Source organism: Aquarana catesbeiana, linkage group LG08, assembly GCF_042186555.1.
Source record: "Aquarana catesbeiana isolate 2022-GZ linkage group LG08, ASM4218655v1, whole genome shotgun sequence".
In the NCBI taxonomy this organism is placed as follows: Eukaryota; Metazoa; Chordata; class Amphibia; order Anura; family Ranidae; genus Aquarana; species Aquarana catesbeiana.
This window is the reverse complement of record NC_133331.1, coordinates 27,474,026-27,493,256: the sequence shown is the minus strand read 5'-3', so window position 1 is coordinate 27,493,256 and position 19,231 is coordinate 27,474,026. Positions and strand designations below refer to the sequence as shown.

General features: G+C 45.3%; 1 protein-coding gene across 1 annotated transcript in view; it reads right to left on the bottom strand.

The window, feature by feature from the left end:
- The window catches only part of LOC141105652 (alpha-2-macroglobulin-like protein 1), a 229,058-nt gene that overhangs the window by 74,088 nt on the left and 135,739 nt on the right, over positions 1 to 19,231 (bottom strand). Inside the window, exons 22-26 of the mRNA XM_073595628.1 lie at positions 16,676 to 16,730; positions 13,589 to 13,672; positions 12,425 to 12,601; positions 3,024 to 3,105; positions 1,163 to 1,319 (exon numbers count right to left, since the gene is read on the bottom strand). Coding sequence (XP_073451729.1) covers positions 1,163 to 1,319; positions 3,024 to 3,105; positions 12,425 to 12,601; positions 13,589 to 13,672; positions 16,676 to 16,730 — 555 coding nt within the window. The remainder of the gene's footprint in view (positions 1 to 1,162; positions 1,320 to 3,023; positions 3,106 to 12,424; positions 12,602 to 13,588; positions 13,673 to 16,675; positions 16,731 to 19,231) is intronic.

Here is a 19,231-nt window from a genome sequence, read left to right as displayed (position 1 = left end):
CAGTCTGCACTTCTCCCCAGCGGCGGGTATGTTCTCTGAGAGAGGCAGAGGTTGACTGGGTGAGTAATGCTCTGTTTGGGACAATTTATTTGGGGTACTGTGTGGATACCGGCATTGGGGGACTGGAACTACTGACTAACTTCGGAGTCAATCTGTCTGGGGTCACCTCCTCTGTTAGTCTCCTGCCGAAAGGGGAGATGTGTGACGGGAGGGCCCGTGGAAATCCAAAATTCCTTGGGGAGGTTGGGAAACCCTTGTTTCAGCTCCCCATGCACCTCCTATGTCTAAGTTACCCTGTGTCTCTAATAGGGTCCCCAGTCTAAACTGTACTAATTGGACTAACTGTACAACCACACTGGAATGTTATATTTATATAAATAAATAAATAAATATATATATATATATATATATATATATATATATTGTATATTGTATCATTTTGTTATGTACTCTTTGCTGGGTCGTTTGGGGTGTGGTTGTATTCGACTGTTCTATTATGCTTGTCTGCCTTGGATATTATGGGATGTGTAAGTATGTTTGCTGTGAGGAGGGAGGGAGGGGGATTCCTCCAACAGCTCTCCCTGCTGATTGGACAGTCTACCCTGCCTGGAATGCAAAGAGGAGGAGGATTGTCCAGAGTATTACCTGTGTATCTGTGTTTTCAATAAACAGTTCATGGTGAGCAACCAAACAAGTATTGTCTTGTTTGTGGTTGTCGGTAAGCACTCAAGCGGAGTGTGGGACATTTCCTTACAAAGACAATAGCGAATATTTGCTCTGCCCCCTGAGCCCACACTTTTTTTAAGCCAATTAGAGCCTCATGCTCTAATCATGTGCTTAAAAAAAACCCCCAAAAAATAACCCATTTTTGGGGGTTTTTTTTAAGCACATGATTAGAGCATGCGTCTGGCGTCCCACATGTAGATTAGGGAACCGGACACATGAATAGGGGGGAGAAGGATGGCGCCCATGCACCCCCTATGGATGGGCCACTACTGCCTAGCAGGCGGATCTGCTTTGACAGTCTGTAAAAATATCCTCTCAATATAGCCCATCAGGCCTGAGTGGGCAATCAGTGAGGAAAGTAAACAACGGATGGGATTCTATCACATATGACAAATAGTTATTTACTTCCATGTATTTCTAACAAACTTTACTGTACCTTCAATTCACTATGAAAGAGTTTTCCCACACTTCTGAAGCACCCACTTTCCTTACGATGCTCTCGTAGCCAGTTGAACGATTCATTCAAGTGTGTTTCATCTATGAAGATGTATGGGCGAGCATTGCTGAAAGATTTCACTACGAAAGCTGTCAGCCTGCAATAAAGTTGAATAATAAATATAGAAATAGAGATAATGTTCTGCATTTTGGCTGTTGTTATAAACTGTGGCTATATAGGGATTTGGGATAAAGCATGTCTTATGATACAATACAACTTTAATGCATACAGCATTTGGTAATCAGTTCTGCTGATAAAACAGATCAATAATTACAATCCAGCACAGCTTTACATTGGGGTTGATTTATTGAATTGGGAGAGTACAAATTCTAGTTCAGCTGTGCATGGTAGCCAATCAGCTTTTAACTTCAGCTTGTTCAATTAGGCTTTGACAAAAATAAACCTGGAAGCTGATTGGTTTCTATGCAGAGCTGCACCAGATTTTTCACCCTCCAATTTTAGTAAATCACACCCATTGCATCATTAGAGGATTGTTCAAGGTCTGAGGGCTTTTATACTTATTATATAATCTGTGCTGCTGATTTCCTGCAGCCCTTTAGCAGCCACTTCTTGTCTACATGCATGTACTCCAGCAAAGGTATTATTTTAATGAAAGCTACCAATTTAAAAAATATTGAAAATTACTTTTAAAATTACATTAACATGATAAATCATAAAGGATTTAATTGATTATGTGTACATCTAGCTCAATAACAAGCTTCACCTTCTCCTAAGTATCAAAGATTTAGAAATTTTAAATTGGAAACCTTTAGAATCCCCATTAGAGTTCCCTTCCAGATAAGACTTAAAGCGGACCTTCAGTCGGTTTTTCATCTTTCCATCTATTAAATCTTCTGCCCTTGTTGTTGTTTTAACTTTGGATAGTAAACCATTTTCTTTCTGCCAGTAAATACCTTATACAGCCCACTTCCTGTTTCTTGTCTGGTCATTAGCCTAGGCTTATGACATCATGCACAGCTCTCTCTCACTCTCGTGAGTGTTTGCCAGGAAAAGAGGGGGGATGAGTCATAAGAGGGCCAATTAGAGGTGCAGAGCTGGAGGTGTGCCTCTATGTAAATACAGGAAGTAAACAGACAGCAGCTTCAGCTGCCCACAGCCAGACTCAGTGGAGGGAGATTTCTGCAGCATATTTGGCAAGTACAGAATCACAGTATATATAAAATAATATGCAAAGTGGTTGGAGGGAAGCTTCAGAATGGCAAAGATGTTTTTATTACAAATTATGTGAGCAGATTGCAGTTCCTCTTTAAGTAGGGTATACATTTTCAGTTTTTCAACCGAAAAAAAAAATGTTCAGATCCCCACATCCACACAAACGATGTGTGATGTATGGATCTCCTTTGCTGCTCTGTTTGTATTCTGACAAGGGAGATCCTCCCACCTGAATACACAGATCATCGCTCGCAGCCATTGGCTGCAAGAGCTGATCGAATGTTGTTTTCCAGCATGACCATTTGACAGAAGCTGGTCGTTAGACTGACTTCTGTTGAACAGACAGCGTTACACAAGGACCAAAAGTCATTTTCAGTCCGTGTATACCCTGCTTTAATGCCCAAAAAAAAGGCCTTCATGGCTTTGAAGTTCATGTGCTTCCATACTTCTAGCTATTGCAAACAGTTTTCTTCCACCACTTACACTGCACATTTGTTTGAGTAAAGCTTTTTTCAACGTTGTCATATTTTTGACATTGCTTGTTTGGAGTTTGCATTCAGAAATCCTTCATTATTTGATCCATAATACCACATATTATAAATAATGCATAATAAAGATAATAACTCACCATGTGTTACCCTCTGGATCTCTCGATCCAAATGCACTATATGACCCGTCATTATGTTTGAATGTCAGCTCTCTCTGAAATCCTATATAAAATAAAGTAATTACATTCAGTACAGCTATTCACTATTTTAGTTTTCATTAGCTATTATGATAAAAGTAAAAAAAAAATCTAAGCAAACAACACACAAAATTAATCATTCTCTGCTATATTTTTTTATTGTTGCGAGCCTCAATAGTTCATTTTATAGCCAACTTACTTGTTGGCTAGCTTTAAAGAGTGCTGGGGACCTTAAGAACCAACTTTTATCAATACTCTGACACAAACAATGGTCCTCATTCCCCATTCATAAAGGGGGCTTGAATAAGAATGTCTGTAAAGCCCAAATCCATTGGTCAGGTTCTCCCTGCCGGTTGAAACAACTAATGTGTAGGTGGTGGCCTAGTATGAGTGAGGTATTGATATTCCTGGATCTGTCACAGAATTAAATCCTCCTTCTCTGGTGCCGATGTGAAGTGAATGTGCCGTACAGATAGACTTTGTTCTGGTCCTGGCTGCTACTTCTCTGATGGTTCCACACAGAACACTCAATGGGTGTCAAAACACTGGGGTGGGTATTGCGGAGCACCCAGTACAAACATTCATGAAACAAAAATGTCAAACCAAAGTGTTTATTAAACAATGGTATCAAATGAAGCCAATGTGTTTAGAGGGAAATGCCTCCCCCTTCCTCAGGGCTGAAACTGTAGGTAAGAATGGACTCGAGTTAAGAGGACTTATGCAAAAACTGATCCAAGAAGACACAAGTCCATCAAGTCCAACCTATGTATGTGATTATATGTCAGTATTACCTTGTATATCCCTGAATGTTGTGGTCGTTCAGGTGCTTATCTAATAGTTTCTTGAAACTATTGATGCTCCCCGCTGAGACCACCGCCTGTGAAAGAAAATTCCACTTCCTTGCCGCTCTTACAGTAAAGAACCCTCTACGTAGTTTAAGGTTAAACCTATTTTCTTCTCATTTTAATGGCGCGGCCGGAGTGGCCACGAGTCTTGTTAAACTCCCTTCCACGAAAAAGTTTTATCCCTTTTGTGGGGTCACCAGTACGGTATTTGTAAACTGAAATCATATCCCCTCTCAAGTGTCTCTTTTCCAGAGAGAATAAGTTCAGTGCTCGCAACCTTTCCTCATAACTAAGATCCTCTAGACCCTTTATTAGCTTTGTTGCCCTTCTTTGTACTCACTCCATTTCCGGTACATACTTCCTGAGGACTGGTGCCCAGAAATGGACAGTATACTCTAGGTGCGGCCAGACCAGAGTCTTGTAGAGCGGGAGAATTATCATTTTATCTCTGGAGTTTATCCCCTTTTTAATGCATGCCAATATTCTGTTTGCTTTATTAGCAGCAGCTTGGCATTGCATGCCATTGCTGAGCCTATCATCTACTAGGACCCCCAGGTCCTTTTCCATCCTAGATTCCCCCAGAGGTTCTCCCCTCAGTCTATAGATTGCACTCATATTTGTGCCACCCAAATGCATTATTTTACAATTTTCTACATTAAACCTCATTGGCCATGTAGTTGCCCACCCCATTAATTTGTTCAAATCTTTTTGGAAGGTTTCCACATCCTGCAGAGAAGTTATTGCCCTGATTAGCTTAGTATTGTCCACAAATACAAAGATTGTACTGTTTACCCCATCATCCATGTCGTTTATGAACAAATTAAATAGGATTGATCCCAGCACAGAACCTTGGGGACCCCACTACCCACCCGTGACCATTCCGAGTATTCCCCATTTATCACCACCCTCTGAACTCGCCCTTGTAGCCAGTTTTCAATCCATGTACTCACCCTATGGTCCATGCCAACAGACCTTACTTTGTACAGTAAACGCTTATGGGGAACTGTGTCAAACGCTTTTGCAAAATCCAGATAGACCACATATACGGGCCTTCCTTTATCTAGATGACAACTCACCTCCTCATAGAAGGGTAATAGATTGGTTTGGCAAGAACGATTCTTCATGAATCCATGCTGATTACTGCTAATGATACCGTTCTCATTACTAAAATCTTGTATATAGTCCCTTATCATCCCCTCCAAGAGCTTGCATACTATTGATGTTAGGCTAAGTGGTCTGTAATTCCCAGGGATGTATTTTGGGCCCTTTTCAACCACTTCAATACCAGGCACCTTTGCCCCTTCCTGCCCAGGACAATTTTGAGCTTTCAGTGCTGTCGCAATTTGAATGACATTTGCGTGGTCATACAACACTGTACCCAAACTAAATTTTTATCATTTTCTTCCCACAAATACAGTAGGTGACCGCGATATTGTGTCAATCTCGCCGCACTTCTCGGCGAGATTTGACACCTACGAGCCCCGTCGCAGGAGCCAGCGCCGAGATGGCTCACTCATCGGGAAAGGAAAACTTTGTTTTCCTTCCGCGATGAGTGACAGGCAGTGCTGACAGCTGTCTAGTATGAATCCAGAGGCGGGAACACGGCGCCAAATTTTAAATGAAAAAATCGGCGTGGGGGTCCCCCCCAAATCCATACCAGGCCCTTATCCGAGCACGCAGCCCGGCCGGCCAGGAAAGGGGGTGGGGATGAGCGAGCGCCCCCCCTCCTGAGCCGTACCAGGCCGCATGCCCTCAACATAGGGGGGGGTGGGTGCCTTGGGGGAGGGGGGATGCCCTGCGGCCCCCCACCCCAAAGCACCTTGTCCCCATGTTGATGAGGACAAGGGCCTCTTCCCGACAACCCTGGCCGTTGGTTGTCGGGGTCTGCGGGCGGGGGGCTTATTGGAATCCGGGAGCCCCCTTAATAAGGGGGCCCCCAGATCCCGGCCCCCCACCCTGTGTGAATGAGTTTGGGGTACATGGTACCCCTACCAATTCACCTAGGGAAAAGTGTCAATATAAAAAAAAACACAGTACACAGGTTTTAAGAGTAATTTATTAGTCAGCTCCGGGGTCTTCTTCCGACTTCGGGGATCTCCTTCCGACTTCTCCCGGTGTTCGGCCTCTTCTCCCAGGCCCCGCCGCTATCTTCTTCCAGCTCTATTGCCAGCGAGGGGCCCGGTCTGCTGCCGCTGTCTTGCCGCCGCTGTCTCGCCGCCGCTGTCTTGTCGCCGCTGTCTCGCCGCTTCTTCTCTTCTTTTCTTCTTCCCCGATGTTGACACGACGCTCTCTCCGGCTCGAATGCTGTGTGCGAGCTGCGGAGCCATTTATATAGGCGGTAACCCCGCCCCCTTACGACGTCATGGTCCCAGCATGCGCAGGGACTCTGGGGTCACGCCCCCTTATGACGCCAGAGTCCCTGCACATGCTGGGACCATGACGTCTTAAGGGGGCGGGGTTACCGCCTATATAAATGGCTCCGCAGCTCGCACACAGCATTCGAGCCGGAGAGAGCGTCGTGTCAACATCGGGGAAGAAGAAAAGAAGAGAAGAAGCGGCGAGACAGCGGCGACAAGACAGCGGCAGCAGACCAGGCCCCTCGCTGGCAATAGAGCTGGAAGAAGATAGCGGCGGGGCCCGGGAGAAGAGGCCGAACACCGGGAGAAGTCGGAAGGAGACCCCGGAGCTGACTAATAAATTACTCTTAAAACCTGTGTACTGTGTTTTTTTTATATTGACACTTTTCCCTAGGTGAATGGGTAGGGGTACCATGTACCCCAAACTCATTCACACAGGGTGGGGGGCCGGGATCTGGGGGCCCCCTTATTAAGGGGGGCTCCCGGATTCCGATAAGCCCCCCGCCCGCAGATCCCGACAACCAACGGCCAGGGTTGTCGGGAAGAGGCCCTTGTCCTCATCAACATGGGGACAAGGTGCTTTGGGGTGGGGGGCTGCAGGGCACCCCCCTCCCCCAAGGCACCCACCCCCCTATGTTGAGGGTTTGCGGCCTGGTACGGCTCAGGAGGGGGGGCGCTCGCTCATCCCCACCCCCTTTCCTCGCCGGCCGGGCTGCGTGCTCGGATAAGGGTCTGGTATGGATTTGGGGGGGACCCCCCACGCCGATTTTTCGGCATAGGGGGTTCCCCTTACAATCCATGCCAGACCCAAGGGCCTGGTATGCCCCCGAGGGGGGAACCCACGCCGTTTTTTTCATTTAAAATTTGGCGCGGTGTTCCCGCCTCAGGATTCATACTAGACAGCTGTCAGCACTGCCTGTCACTCATCGCGGAAGGAAAACAAAGTTTCCTTTTCCCGATGAGCGAGCCAGCGCGACATTCACAGTACCCTGTCGCCGAGAACCAGCGCGATGGTATCGCGCTGGAAACACAATCTCGCGGTCAGGTACTGTAGAGCTTTCTTTTGGTGGTATGTGATCACCTCTGTGGTTTTTATTTTTTGCTAAACAAACTAAAAAAGACCAAGATTTTTGTTGAAAAAAAAAGTTTTTCTTTGTTTCTGTTATAAAATTTGGTTTTCCCCTTCACTGATGGGCACTGATGAGCCGGCACCGTTGGGCACTGATGAGTTGCCACTGATAAGGTGGCAGTGATGTGCACTGATGAGGAGGCACTCATATGTAGAATTGATGGGCACTGATAGACAGCACTGAAATGCAGAACTGATGGGCACCGATAGGTGGCACTGATATGCAGCACTGATGGGCACTGACAGGCAGCACCGATGGGCATTGACAGGCGGCATTGATGGGCACTGACAGGCGGCACTGATCGGCACTGACAGGCAGCACTGGGCACTGCCAGGCGGCATTGATGGGCACTGATTGGCACTGACAGGTAGCATTGATGGACACTAATAGATGGCACTGATGGGCAGCACTGATTCGGCAGGTACTGACAGGTGTTAATGCTGGGCACTGATTGGCACTGTGATGGACACTGATTGGCACTATGGTGGGCACTGATTTGCACTGTGGTGGGCACTGATTGGCACTTTATTGGGCACTGGCAGGGGGTTATGATGGGCCACTGATTGGGCACCAATTGGCAGCTTATGGGTACATTTGATGGGGCCTGTGCTGAGAATCAGTGTGCTGATTCTCAGCACAGACCCCCTCTCTGACAGGGAGAGCTGCCGATTAGCTCTCCCTGTCAGCGTGAACCGAGGAATGCCGTTTACCGGCACTTCCTGGTTCTCTAGATGATCAGCTGTGATTGGTCACAGCTGATCATGTGGTAAGAAGCCTCTGTCAGAGGCTGCTGATCATGTGGTAAGAAGCCTCTGTCAGAGGCTTCTTATCATGATCGGAGATGCGGCATGTCAGACTGACACGCCACACTCGCGATCGCCGTGCTGCTCACCCCTGTGGGGTTGGGGTTCTATGTCAGTCGTTTAAGGTGTAAAAGAGGATACAGAAGGTGAAAGAGTTTATAATCTATAGTAGGGATGAGCTGAACACCCCCCCTCTTCGGTTCGCACCAGAACATGCGAACAGGAAAAAAGTTTGTTCGAACACGCGAACACTGTTAAAGTCTATGGGACACGAACATGAATAATCAAAAGTGCTAATTTTAAAGGCTTATATGCAAGTTATTGTCATAAAAAGTGTTTGGGGACCTGGGTCCTGCCCCAGGGGACAAAGATCAATGCAAAAAAAAGTTTTAAAAACGGCCGTTTTTTCAGGAGCAGTGATTTTAATAATGCTTAAAGTCAAATAATAAAAGTGTAATATCCCTTTAAATTTCGTAGCTGGGAGGTGTCTATAGTATACCTGTATGCGCATGTTTCCTGTGTTTAGAACAGTCTGACAGGAAAATGACATTTCGAAGGAAAAAAGCCATTTAAAACTACTCGCAGCTATTGCATTGCCGGTCCGACAATACACAGAAGTTCATTGATAAAAACAGCATGGGAATTCCCCACAGGGGAACCCCGAACCAAAATTTAAAAAACAAATGACGTGGGGGTCCCCCTAAATTCCATACCAAGCCCTTCAGGTCTGGTATGGATTTTAAGGGGAACCCCGCGCCAAAAAAAAAAACAAACGGCGTGGGGTCCCCCCAAAAATCCATACCAGACCCTTATCTGAGCACGCAACCTGGCAGGCCGCAGGAAAAGAGGGGGGACGAGAGAGCGGCCCCCCCTCCTGAACTGTACCAGGCCACATGCCCTCAACATTGGGAGGGTGCTTTGGGGTAGCCCCCCAAAACACCTTGTCCCCATGTTGATGAGGACAAGGGCCTTATCCCCACAACCCTGACCGGTGGTTGTGGGGGTCTGCGGGCGGGGGGCTTATTGGAATCTGGAAGCCCCCTTTAACAAGGGGACCCCCAGATCCCGGCACCCCCTGTGTGAAATGGTAAAGGGGTACAAAACCCCCTACCATTTCACTAAAAACTGTAAAAAATGTTAAAAATGACAAGAGACAGTTTTTGACAATTCCTTTATTTAAATGTTTCTTCTTTCTTCTATCTTCCTTCATCTTCTTCTTCTTCTTCTGGTTCTTCTGGCTCTTCTGGTTCTTCCTCTGGTGTTATCGTCCAGCATCTCCTCCGCGGCGTCTTTTATCTTCTTCTCCTCGGGCCGCTCCGCACCCATGGCATGGGGGGAGGCTCCCGCTCTTCTCTTCATCTTCTTCATCTTCTTCTTCATCTTCTTCTTTTCTTCTCTTCTTCTCTTCTTCATTTTCTTCTCCGGGCCGCTCCGCATCCATGCTGTCCCGTGCGTCAGAGGGGGCGGGGTCACAGGTGGCCCCGCCCCCAGTCATTTAAGAACCGTCAGACGAGGAGACGCGATCACACAGCGGGAGCCTCCCTCCATGCCAGCATGGATGCAGAGCGGCCCGGAGAAGAAGATGAAGAAGAGAAGAAGAGAAGAAAAGAAGAAGATGAAGAAGAAGACGAAGAAGAAAAGAAGATGAAGAAAAGAGCGGGAGCCTCCCCCCATGCCATGGGTGCGGAGCGGCCTGAGGAGAAGAAGATAGAAGACGCCGCGGAGGAGATGCTGGACAAGAATGCCGGAGGAAGAACCAGAGGAGCCAGAAGAACCAGAAGAAGAAGAAGATGAAGGAAGATAGAAGAAAGAAGAAGAAGAATTTAAATAAAGGAATTGTCAAAAACGGTCTCTTGTCATTTTTAACATTTTTGACAGTTTTTTAGTGAAATGGTAGGGGTACCTTACCATTTCACAAAGGGAGGGCGGGATCTGGGGGTCTCCTTGTTAAAGGGGGCTTCCAGATTCCGATAAGCCCCCCGCCCGCAGACCCCCACAACCACCGGCCAGGGTTGTGGGGATGAGGCCCTTGTCCTCATCAACATGGAGACAAGGTGTTTTGGGGGCTACCCCAAAGCACCCTGCCAATGTTGAGGGCATGTGGCCTGGTACGGTTCAGGAGGGGGGGGGGGCTCTCTCGTCCCCCCCTCTTTTCCTGCGGCCTGCCAGGTTGCGTGCTTGGATAAGGGTCTGGTATGGATTTTTGGGGGGACCCCACGCCGTTTGTTTTTGTTTGGCGCGGGGTTCCCCTTAAAATCCACACCAGACCTGAAGGGTCTGGTATGGAATTTAGTGGGACCCCCACGTCATTTTTTTTTTAAATTTTGTCCGGGGTTCCCCTTAATATCCATACCAGACCTGAAGGGCCTGGTATGGAATTTAGGGGGACCCCCACGTCATTTTTTTTTTTTCAATTTTGGTTTGGGGTTCCCCTGTGGGGAATTCCCATGCTGTTTTTATCAATGAACTTCGATGTGTATTGTTGGACCGGCAATGCAATAGCCGCGAGTAGTTTTAAATGGCTTTTTTCCTTCGAAATGTCATTTTGCTGTCAGACTGTTCTAAACACGGGAAACATGCGCCCCTTTACAGGCATACTATAGACACCCCCCAGCTACGAAATTTAAAGGGATATTACACTTTTATTGTTTGACTTTAAGCATTATTAAAATCACTGCTCCTGAAAAAAATGGCCGTTTTTAACACTTTTTTTTGCATTGATCCATGTCCCCTGGGGCAGGACCCAGGTCTCCAAACACTTTTTATAACAATAACTTGCATATAAGCCTTTAAAATTAGCACTTTTGATTTCTCCCATAGACTTTTAAAGGGTGTTCCGCGGCATTCGAATTTGCCGCGAACACCCCAAATTGTTCGCTGTTCGGCGAACTTGCGAACAGCCAATGTTTGAGTCGAACATGAGTTTGACTCGAACTCGAAGCTCATCCCTAATCTATAGTATCTATAGCAGATTATATAGAATAGTATCTATATAATCTATATGGTATCTATGGCAGGATACTGGAGGCATAACTTACAGGTCATCAGAGAATCAAGTAGTAATATTGAAGATGATCTGTGTATATGCCACCACTCCAAGACACCCCATCAAAAGCTTCTGAGGCATGTGTGCCCATTAAAAAGGCATATAAGCCTATGTAGAGATGTAAAGATCTAAAGACCACATCTTACTACTAATGAAGCATGTATTCCTCATTAAATGTGTTTATGGTTTTAAGGGTTAAAAAAAGATTATTTGATTTGGCCAGTCAGATGTAATAAACATATTTTAACAGCTCCCCCTCTGATTGCCTCAATTTCTATGATCAAGCACAGGTTCGAATGAAACACACTAGAGACGTGGTCTCAGGTGGGTGGTTTTGCAGCAAGCGTTGTATGTCCTTTCTGCATGCTCATTAAACCTACTGGACCTTTTAAATGTCATCATTTTGGGATCTCATTCTTTCAGTAATATTTGAAGTAGTTCTAAAGGCTCAACGTTTTTTACCTTCATGTCTATGCATGAAGGTAAAAAACCTTCTCTGTGCAGCAGCCCCCGTAATACTTACCTAAGCCCCATCGCAATGCAGGGATGTGCACGAGAGCCTTGACTCTCTAGGGACTATCCCACTCCATTGGTTGAGACAGCAGGGGGAGCCATTCCTATAAATCACAGCCAGTGAACCAATGAGGAGAGAGGGGGGATGGACATGCAGAGCAGCGGCTCGAGAGCGAGCCTGCTTGGGTGCCCCCTCAGCAAGCTGCTTGCTCTGGAGGCACTCGGTAGGAGGAAGGGGCCAGGAGCACCAGCAGGGGATCTGAGAAGAGGCAGATCAGGGCTGCTCTGTGCAAAACCACCGCACAGAGCAGATGAGTGTGACATGTTTGTTATTTTAAAAAAAATTGCCTTTAATATCACTTGAGGTGAAAAGATTATATATATTTTCCTTCTATTGTAATATGTGAACAAGGTAAATATATGGAGGGGCCTATTACTGGGACCCTGTTTGGTCTTAATCCAGTTCAGAGTTTATACATTAAAGGTATCAGCTTAGATTTTAATTCATGAGGATATAATTCTGGAAAAAAAGGCAGTCATCAGGACTAGCGGGCATCAGCAGATATTCTAAACATTATTGTTAATCTCAATGCAAAGGATAAAATAACAATTTTGGATAGATATTTTATCATTCGTAATGAGTAGCTCACCACTATTGAGAAATTTGATAGCTTTGCTCTTGATCTCATCTGTCAGCTGATGAGTCTTCTCCACATACTGCAGAATGAAGATGTTGGGGGCAAAGCGGACCATGTTCTGCTCTCCACACCCATTTGGCATTGCCAGGAGCCGGTCCAGGTTTTCCAGGGCCATGCCCATCAGATCTCCTATTAAAGAGAGAAATCATAGAAAAATAGAAAAGTGATGGCAGAAAAAGACAGAGTAGTCCATCAAGTCTGTCCATTATTTTTTGTTTTGTTTGTTTTATTTATTTATGTATTTATTTATTTTTGTTTGTTTTTTCGTTAACTTTTTTTTAAGCTTTTTTCAAGGATCAAACACCCTTTCACCATTTTTGTTACCCGTCTTTGGACTTGTTCTATTTTATCAATCAAGGAGGATCTTTCAAATATCAAGAAATGTCAGAGTCTTGTGTATTTAATGGTTTCCAGGAAGCATATTATTATTGTTTTACACATAGCAGGACCCAGAGAGGATGAGTTAAGCTGCTTAAGTTACCACCAAATAAATTTCATATTTTACTGTTCTAGGAGATTATGGAGATAATCCTCTTCCAAGACTCTTCTGGATGTGACTGCTTACTTTGTTGAAAAGCTGCACTACAACCTACTGAACTGTTTTATATGGGCTAATGATAGTAGGTAAAATGTTCTCTATGGAATACTACTATGCTAAGTACAAGTAGAACTGAAGGACAAATCTTATTTTCAACATTGTCTAAGTATAGGAAGACCTAAAAGCCTCACTACTGTTGACAACATCACTAGTTTACTATAAATATATAAAAAGATCTAAAGGCCATAACTTATTACTAGTGTACTCTCTATTATTGGGATGAACTAAAGGCAACATCTTAATGCTACTGTAGTATCTATGTATAGGAAGATCTGATGGCCACTTCCAATTACTAGTGTACTATCAATGAATAGAAAGATCTGAAGCCCACATCTTTTTACTTTGAAAAAAATGCCAAAGTCTTCTTTTCTATTTAATGGTGGAAGAACTATGTATCTATGAATAGGAAAAACTAAAGGCCACATCCTAATACTAGTGTATTAGTGTGCTAACATGTTAGCATTGAAATCACAAGAGAGGTTTAGGGTTTACATTTACAGTGATTATGTACAACTTACCCAGAACGGTTACATAAGCTCTTTCAGAATCTTTTAGAATATTCTCTGGAATTTGCAGAAAGACGTTCTCTGTCTTTGATTCTCCTGATGTAAACACACTGGTGTTAGATTCACATAAAGGCAAAACAAGCAAAATAGAACAATGATATAGATCAATGGTTCTCAACCTTATTGAGACCAGATCTCGGTAAATTCTTTTATAAACTTTCATGCTCCAACAGTAAAGAAAAAAAAAATGTATACTTACACAATAAAAGTATGGAAAAGCCAACTATTTATTAATATGCCAGGAGGCTCTGAATGGGGTTGGGTGTCAGTGTGGGAATGAGGGTTCTGGGGGGATTAAAGTACGCTGCATCAGACTTGATGGCCTTGTAGAGGATGAGGTTCTGGAGGGGGCTGGGGTCTCTCAGGGTCACTAGGGACTTTGCAGGATACTGTGGAAGGTTAGGAGGCCCTGTGAGATGCTAAGGGCTTTGTGAGGGCTGAGAGTTCTCAGGGGGCCAATGGCATTGTGGGGGAGGTTTAGGGGCACAACTGGCAAATATGAGAGTTTGGGAGCACTAATTATATGGGAATTACGAGGTATTGTGTAAGGGTTTGGCGATCTACAGATAGCTGAAAGTCCTGGAGGAGGGAGGCTGTGGCCTGGAAGCTGGCCATTATCTAGTGTTTGAGAACCACTGATATAGGCCATATATGTTATTCATGTTCTGACTAAAACTTAATTTGGGTGCTTGTGCATATGCGTATAGACCATAACACATGTAACATACATCAAAGTTTACAAATCCAGACTTTAATTAAATTAGATAGATCTCAACGTCACTTTAAGGGGAGTTTGCAGAAATAGGAGTTACCCTAGTGTATGATTAGATGTTAGACATGCACACAGCTTCATCAAGGCAAATTATATCTGTAGGCAAAACCTTTTTTTACTTTTGGGTAAAGGATAGGTTAGACAGGATTTTATTGCTGTCTGTGTCCCCACTGGGAAGATTCACACTCTCTATTTGTAGTGATGACCACTGTCATCTAGAAAGAAAGTGAGGGAAAATACAAACTGGTTGTCCCCAGAAATGAGGTAAGGGTAAATGGGGACACCTTTTCCAATTATTCAATTCTCCATGCACATGGCTGTACAGCATGCAGAGCCCGCATAATGACGTTCCTATTACCCTCGGCTGCCATTTATTTTTTTTTGGAGGGGGGTGTATTTCAGGTAGTTTTAGTTCATTTAATTCAGAATTCTGTATTTTTTAAATGTATTGTATTTGTGTGCTGTCACATTAACTTTTCCATTTTACTTCTTTCCATCAGTTTTTTTTTATCTGGTACTTTGAAATTATCAAGGCTTTGGAGGAGCCATTTCTGACACAAGAGCAAGTCTATGGTAAAAGAGTAAAAGAGCTTTTTTAACCTAAAGAGCCATTTAAAGCCTATTACACTGAAATAGCTACCGAAAGCCTTTGTCATTTCCTATTCTCTTATACACTTTGCCAAAATGGTGAGATTTTACTGAAACTTCACACTTTTTTTCAGGGAAATGAAAATGCACAATTTTCTGTATCCATTGAGAGGCCATGCCATGCAAGTTACAATGTTCCCTTCAATAGGTTTTAAGTTATGCATGTGTCTATCACCCTGCATTTTATGTCCCATTGCATGGTGTGGCTTATTGTGGCAACAGAGGTCTGTGTGATTGAAGGGTAGCCAGTTATATAACTTTGATGGGTCACATGACTGGGCTGTTCTTTTATTTTTTTTACTTACAGGATTATCACTTATTCTTATTGTGCTTCCTGAAGTTGACAAAGCACATTTGTAAAATGTATCACTGTATTTATATGAAGGAAAATCACAAATGTGATTTTGAGAAATATGTAATCAGAGATTACAACGTCAAGCAAAATATTGCAATTCCTATTTAGCTTTGAGTTTTGGATAGAGTGGAAATGGGTTAGACCAACTAAGAGTTTTTATGTCCTTTGTTTCCCAGTTCAAGAGGTTCACTCTTTTTTTTAGTCCTGTGACCATGATAACCAAAAGGGAAAGAAAAGCCCATTATATGAGCATTCCTCAGAATAGGAATAGAGGGGGTATCTTCTAGTAGATACACTAAGTTTGGTGACTACCAGGATTTCCCTCACTTTGTAGGGATTTCCTCTCACTTCCTGATGTGGATTTGTCACAGGGCTAAAGGGAAATATTCCCAATGGGAATGGGATGGCAAACAAAACAACCTTACAGGGGTTAAAACTCGCCATTACCTTATATAAAGGTCTATCTTTTTGAAAATACTGGCCTTTATTTAGCTTTCTAGATTTCGGTACGTGTTCTGCGCACTTGTAGGAAGGTGTATTTTGTCCTCCCTGCATAGGCGGTGCTGCTCTGAAGTCACCATGCATAGAGAGTAGAGGGTAGAATGAACCTATGAGGCCTCCATAGGTGTCATCAGGAGAACAGCTGTCCAATTGGATACTGCTACCCCAGGTGACCTCTGCAGTCACCTTTGATGTGGCAATGCTTATAAAAAGTACTGACTCACTGCAGTTGGCACGCATTTTGCATGTGGTTATGTTAGGGACAGTAACCCACTGGCTAAGGAGAGTGTACATAGCATAGGGAGAGGTTCCAGTGGAGGAGGGACAGAGTAGGGACTGTCCGCCTATTCTACAGATAGGATCCTTCCCTCTTCAGTTGCACACCCGCCTTCCAGCTGCCCCCTCTGCCAGGTGCTTTCAGGATTAGTGTAACACTCCAGGCTACTGTTACACAGTTCTCTGTAGATGTTGCTGACCAGCCTGCCATCATATAGGCTTTGTTACTGTTTTGTTGTGACTTCCACCTTAATACACTTACTTAAAAATTCGGGTCTCTATGTGTGTCTTTCCTCCCCTCTGGGTATCCAGCGCTTGGGCCCTGCTTACACACTCGTAGTCAGTTTACCTAAATGTGCACTGCAAAGGCACTTACATGGGAAATTTTCTATGGTGGGCTATGGTTATTGGGTCCAGAAACAGACAAACTCATTACATATTTGTTTTTCTATATGCCCCAGTTATAGAATTCACAGTAACTCCTTACCATCTTGGTTACAAAGCAGTGAACTGTAAGACTTGTCTTGTAGGACTCCTCCAGGCTGCAAGTACAAATAAACAAAGTTTAGCTAAAAGAACAAAGGGGACCAAGAGCAAAGATGAGATTGGTGATTGGGGTTGATTTACTAAAGGCAAATAGGCTGAAGGGGCGTGGCCGAGTCATGGAACGGAGCAGACGTGTGTGAGCTGAGCTCCGTCTGACCCGCTCCACACAGCGCTAAATGCAGCAGCATCCAACCTCCAGACACCAGCCCAACGAGATGCCAGCGTGGAGGAAGCAATCCCTGCAACCTCGGAGGACTCCCCGACTCTGATCCAGTTCCCTGGAGGCATATTTTACCGGTTGAGGCCGGCGGCAAGGAGCAGAATCCAAGATGGTGCCGGGTGAGTCTTCCAAGGCTGCACACGCGGCATCCCCGATCCCATCACCGCGCCATCCACCTGCATCTCCTCCTCTCCCCTCCTTACCAGATTCCCAGGGAAGCCCCTTCAGCAGCCCGAGCTGACAGGATGCCGGAAGGTACCACAGCAATACCCCACACAGATTACCTCATGGCTATCAGGTGAACCCTGTTGCTTCTCCCTCCTCTAGCCCCCAGATCCCCCCCGCACGGTTCCTGGGCACAGGGGCCCGCAGATGGCCCTGGAAGATGGAGACCTGAGGTCACATATCTTAGCCCTCCCCCTGATCTGGAGGGCTTCATGGCCTGGATGGAGAAAACCTTCAGGAAGGACATTGAGGATTTGCAGGCAGACACAGCTCATATTGGGGGCAGAGTAGAGGCCTTAGAGGCAACAGTGGAGGACATTACCCCTATCCTGCAGGCCCTACAGACACGCTGCAGGATGCAAGATCATCGTATTGATTCTTTGCTTGACCAACTTGATGATGCGGAGAACAGGAGCCGAAGGGTTAATATTCGCATACGCGGTTTACCAGAAGCCACGGGACCCTCCAGGGGTTATTCACACAGATTCTGGGTAGAGAGGCTCCTGATCACATAGAGATCGATCGCGCTCATCGGGCCCTCAGACCCCCCTCTGATGATCCTGACAAACCCCGGGACATTATCTGCAAATTGCTCAAATATACCGTGAAAGAACGTATCATGTACCATGTCAGGGGGACCCGCCACATGGACTTTGATGGAGCCAAGCTATCCTTATTCCCGGACTTATCAAGATGCAGGTTCATGCAAAAAAAAAAAAAAAGCTTTTGACAGGGTGAACTGGGCCTACCTTCAGGCGGTGTTATCCAGATTGGGCCTAGGCAATAATATGCTCAGGTGGATAGGGTCCTTATATAGCTCCCCAGAACCACTGGTTAAAGTAAACGGGACGCTTTCTAACCCTTTCCCTATATGGAACGGGACAAGGCAGGGGTGCCCCCTGTCCCCCCTGATACGGTCTAACCCTAACATCAAGGGGCTCACGGTAGGGATGACAGAACACAAACTATCGGCGTATGCTGATGATGTTCTATTTTATGTCACAGACCCACTGATTTCCCTCCCTAACATTATGGCGGAGCTACGGAGATTCCATTCTCTCTCCAACTTTAAAATTAACTATAGTAAATCGGAGATTCTCCCTCTTACTATCCCTCCTGCGATGCGCTCACAATTACAAACCTCCTGTTCCTTTACATGATGCTGCTCCTCCTTAAAATATTTAGGCATTCACCTTCCAGCTACAATTGCACAATTATACACGTGTAACTTTGCCCCCTTACTCACCATGATTAAAGCTGATCTTTTGCAATGGGACTGTACCACCTTCTCATGGATGGAACGAGTCAGTATCCTGAAAATGAATATACTGCCAAGAATTCTTTTCTACCTCCAAATGGCACTTATAGCACTACTCAGATCTCTCTTCTCGGCCTTCATAAAATTTATATGACAGGGTCGTGTACCCCGCTTGGCCCTCCATACACTGCAGCGTCCTAAGAGACTTGGGGGGTTGGGGGTCCCCTTAATATGCAGGTACTATGAGGCGGTTGCCTTGCAAAGGATTCTCGATTGGCAGCACCATACCGCCACCAAATCTTGGGTTCCCCTTGAGAAATTCCTGGCCGGGCGTAACTTGTCTCACGCTCCATGGCTCCCCTGGGAATGTCGAGGCCTTTTGGGTTTCGTGTTGCCGGTCTCTGTCCACGTGCTGAAGTTATGGGATGCACTAAATGTGCGGGAGCTGCTATCACAGCCAGTGTTCCCGCTTGCACCTCTTGGAGGCTTCCCCTGGTTCACCCCAGGGGAACACCTCTCCTATTTCCGCGTGTGGACAGGGGATGGGGAGGTGCGATGTGGAAGGTTTGTACACAAACAAGGACTAGTTTCCTTAGATTGCTACGCTGCCAGTTCGGCAGCTTCCCGATGGATGAATGGCACTATAGACAATTACAACACTTTATCTGTAGTTTTCCTCATCCGGTCCGACCTCCCTCCTCCCTCAACCCGTTTGAAAAGCTATGCAAGTCTGCAGGCCCCATCCCTCACTCTATTTCTGTGCTTTACGAGATGTTGCAGTCTGCGGAGTCCCA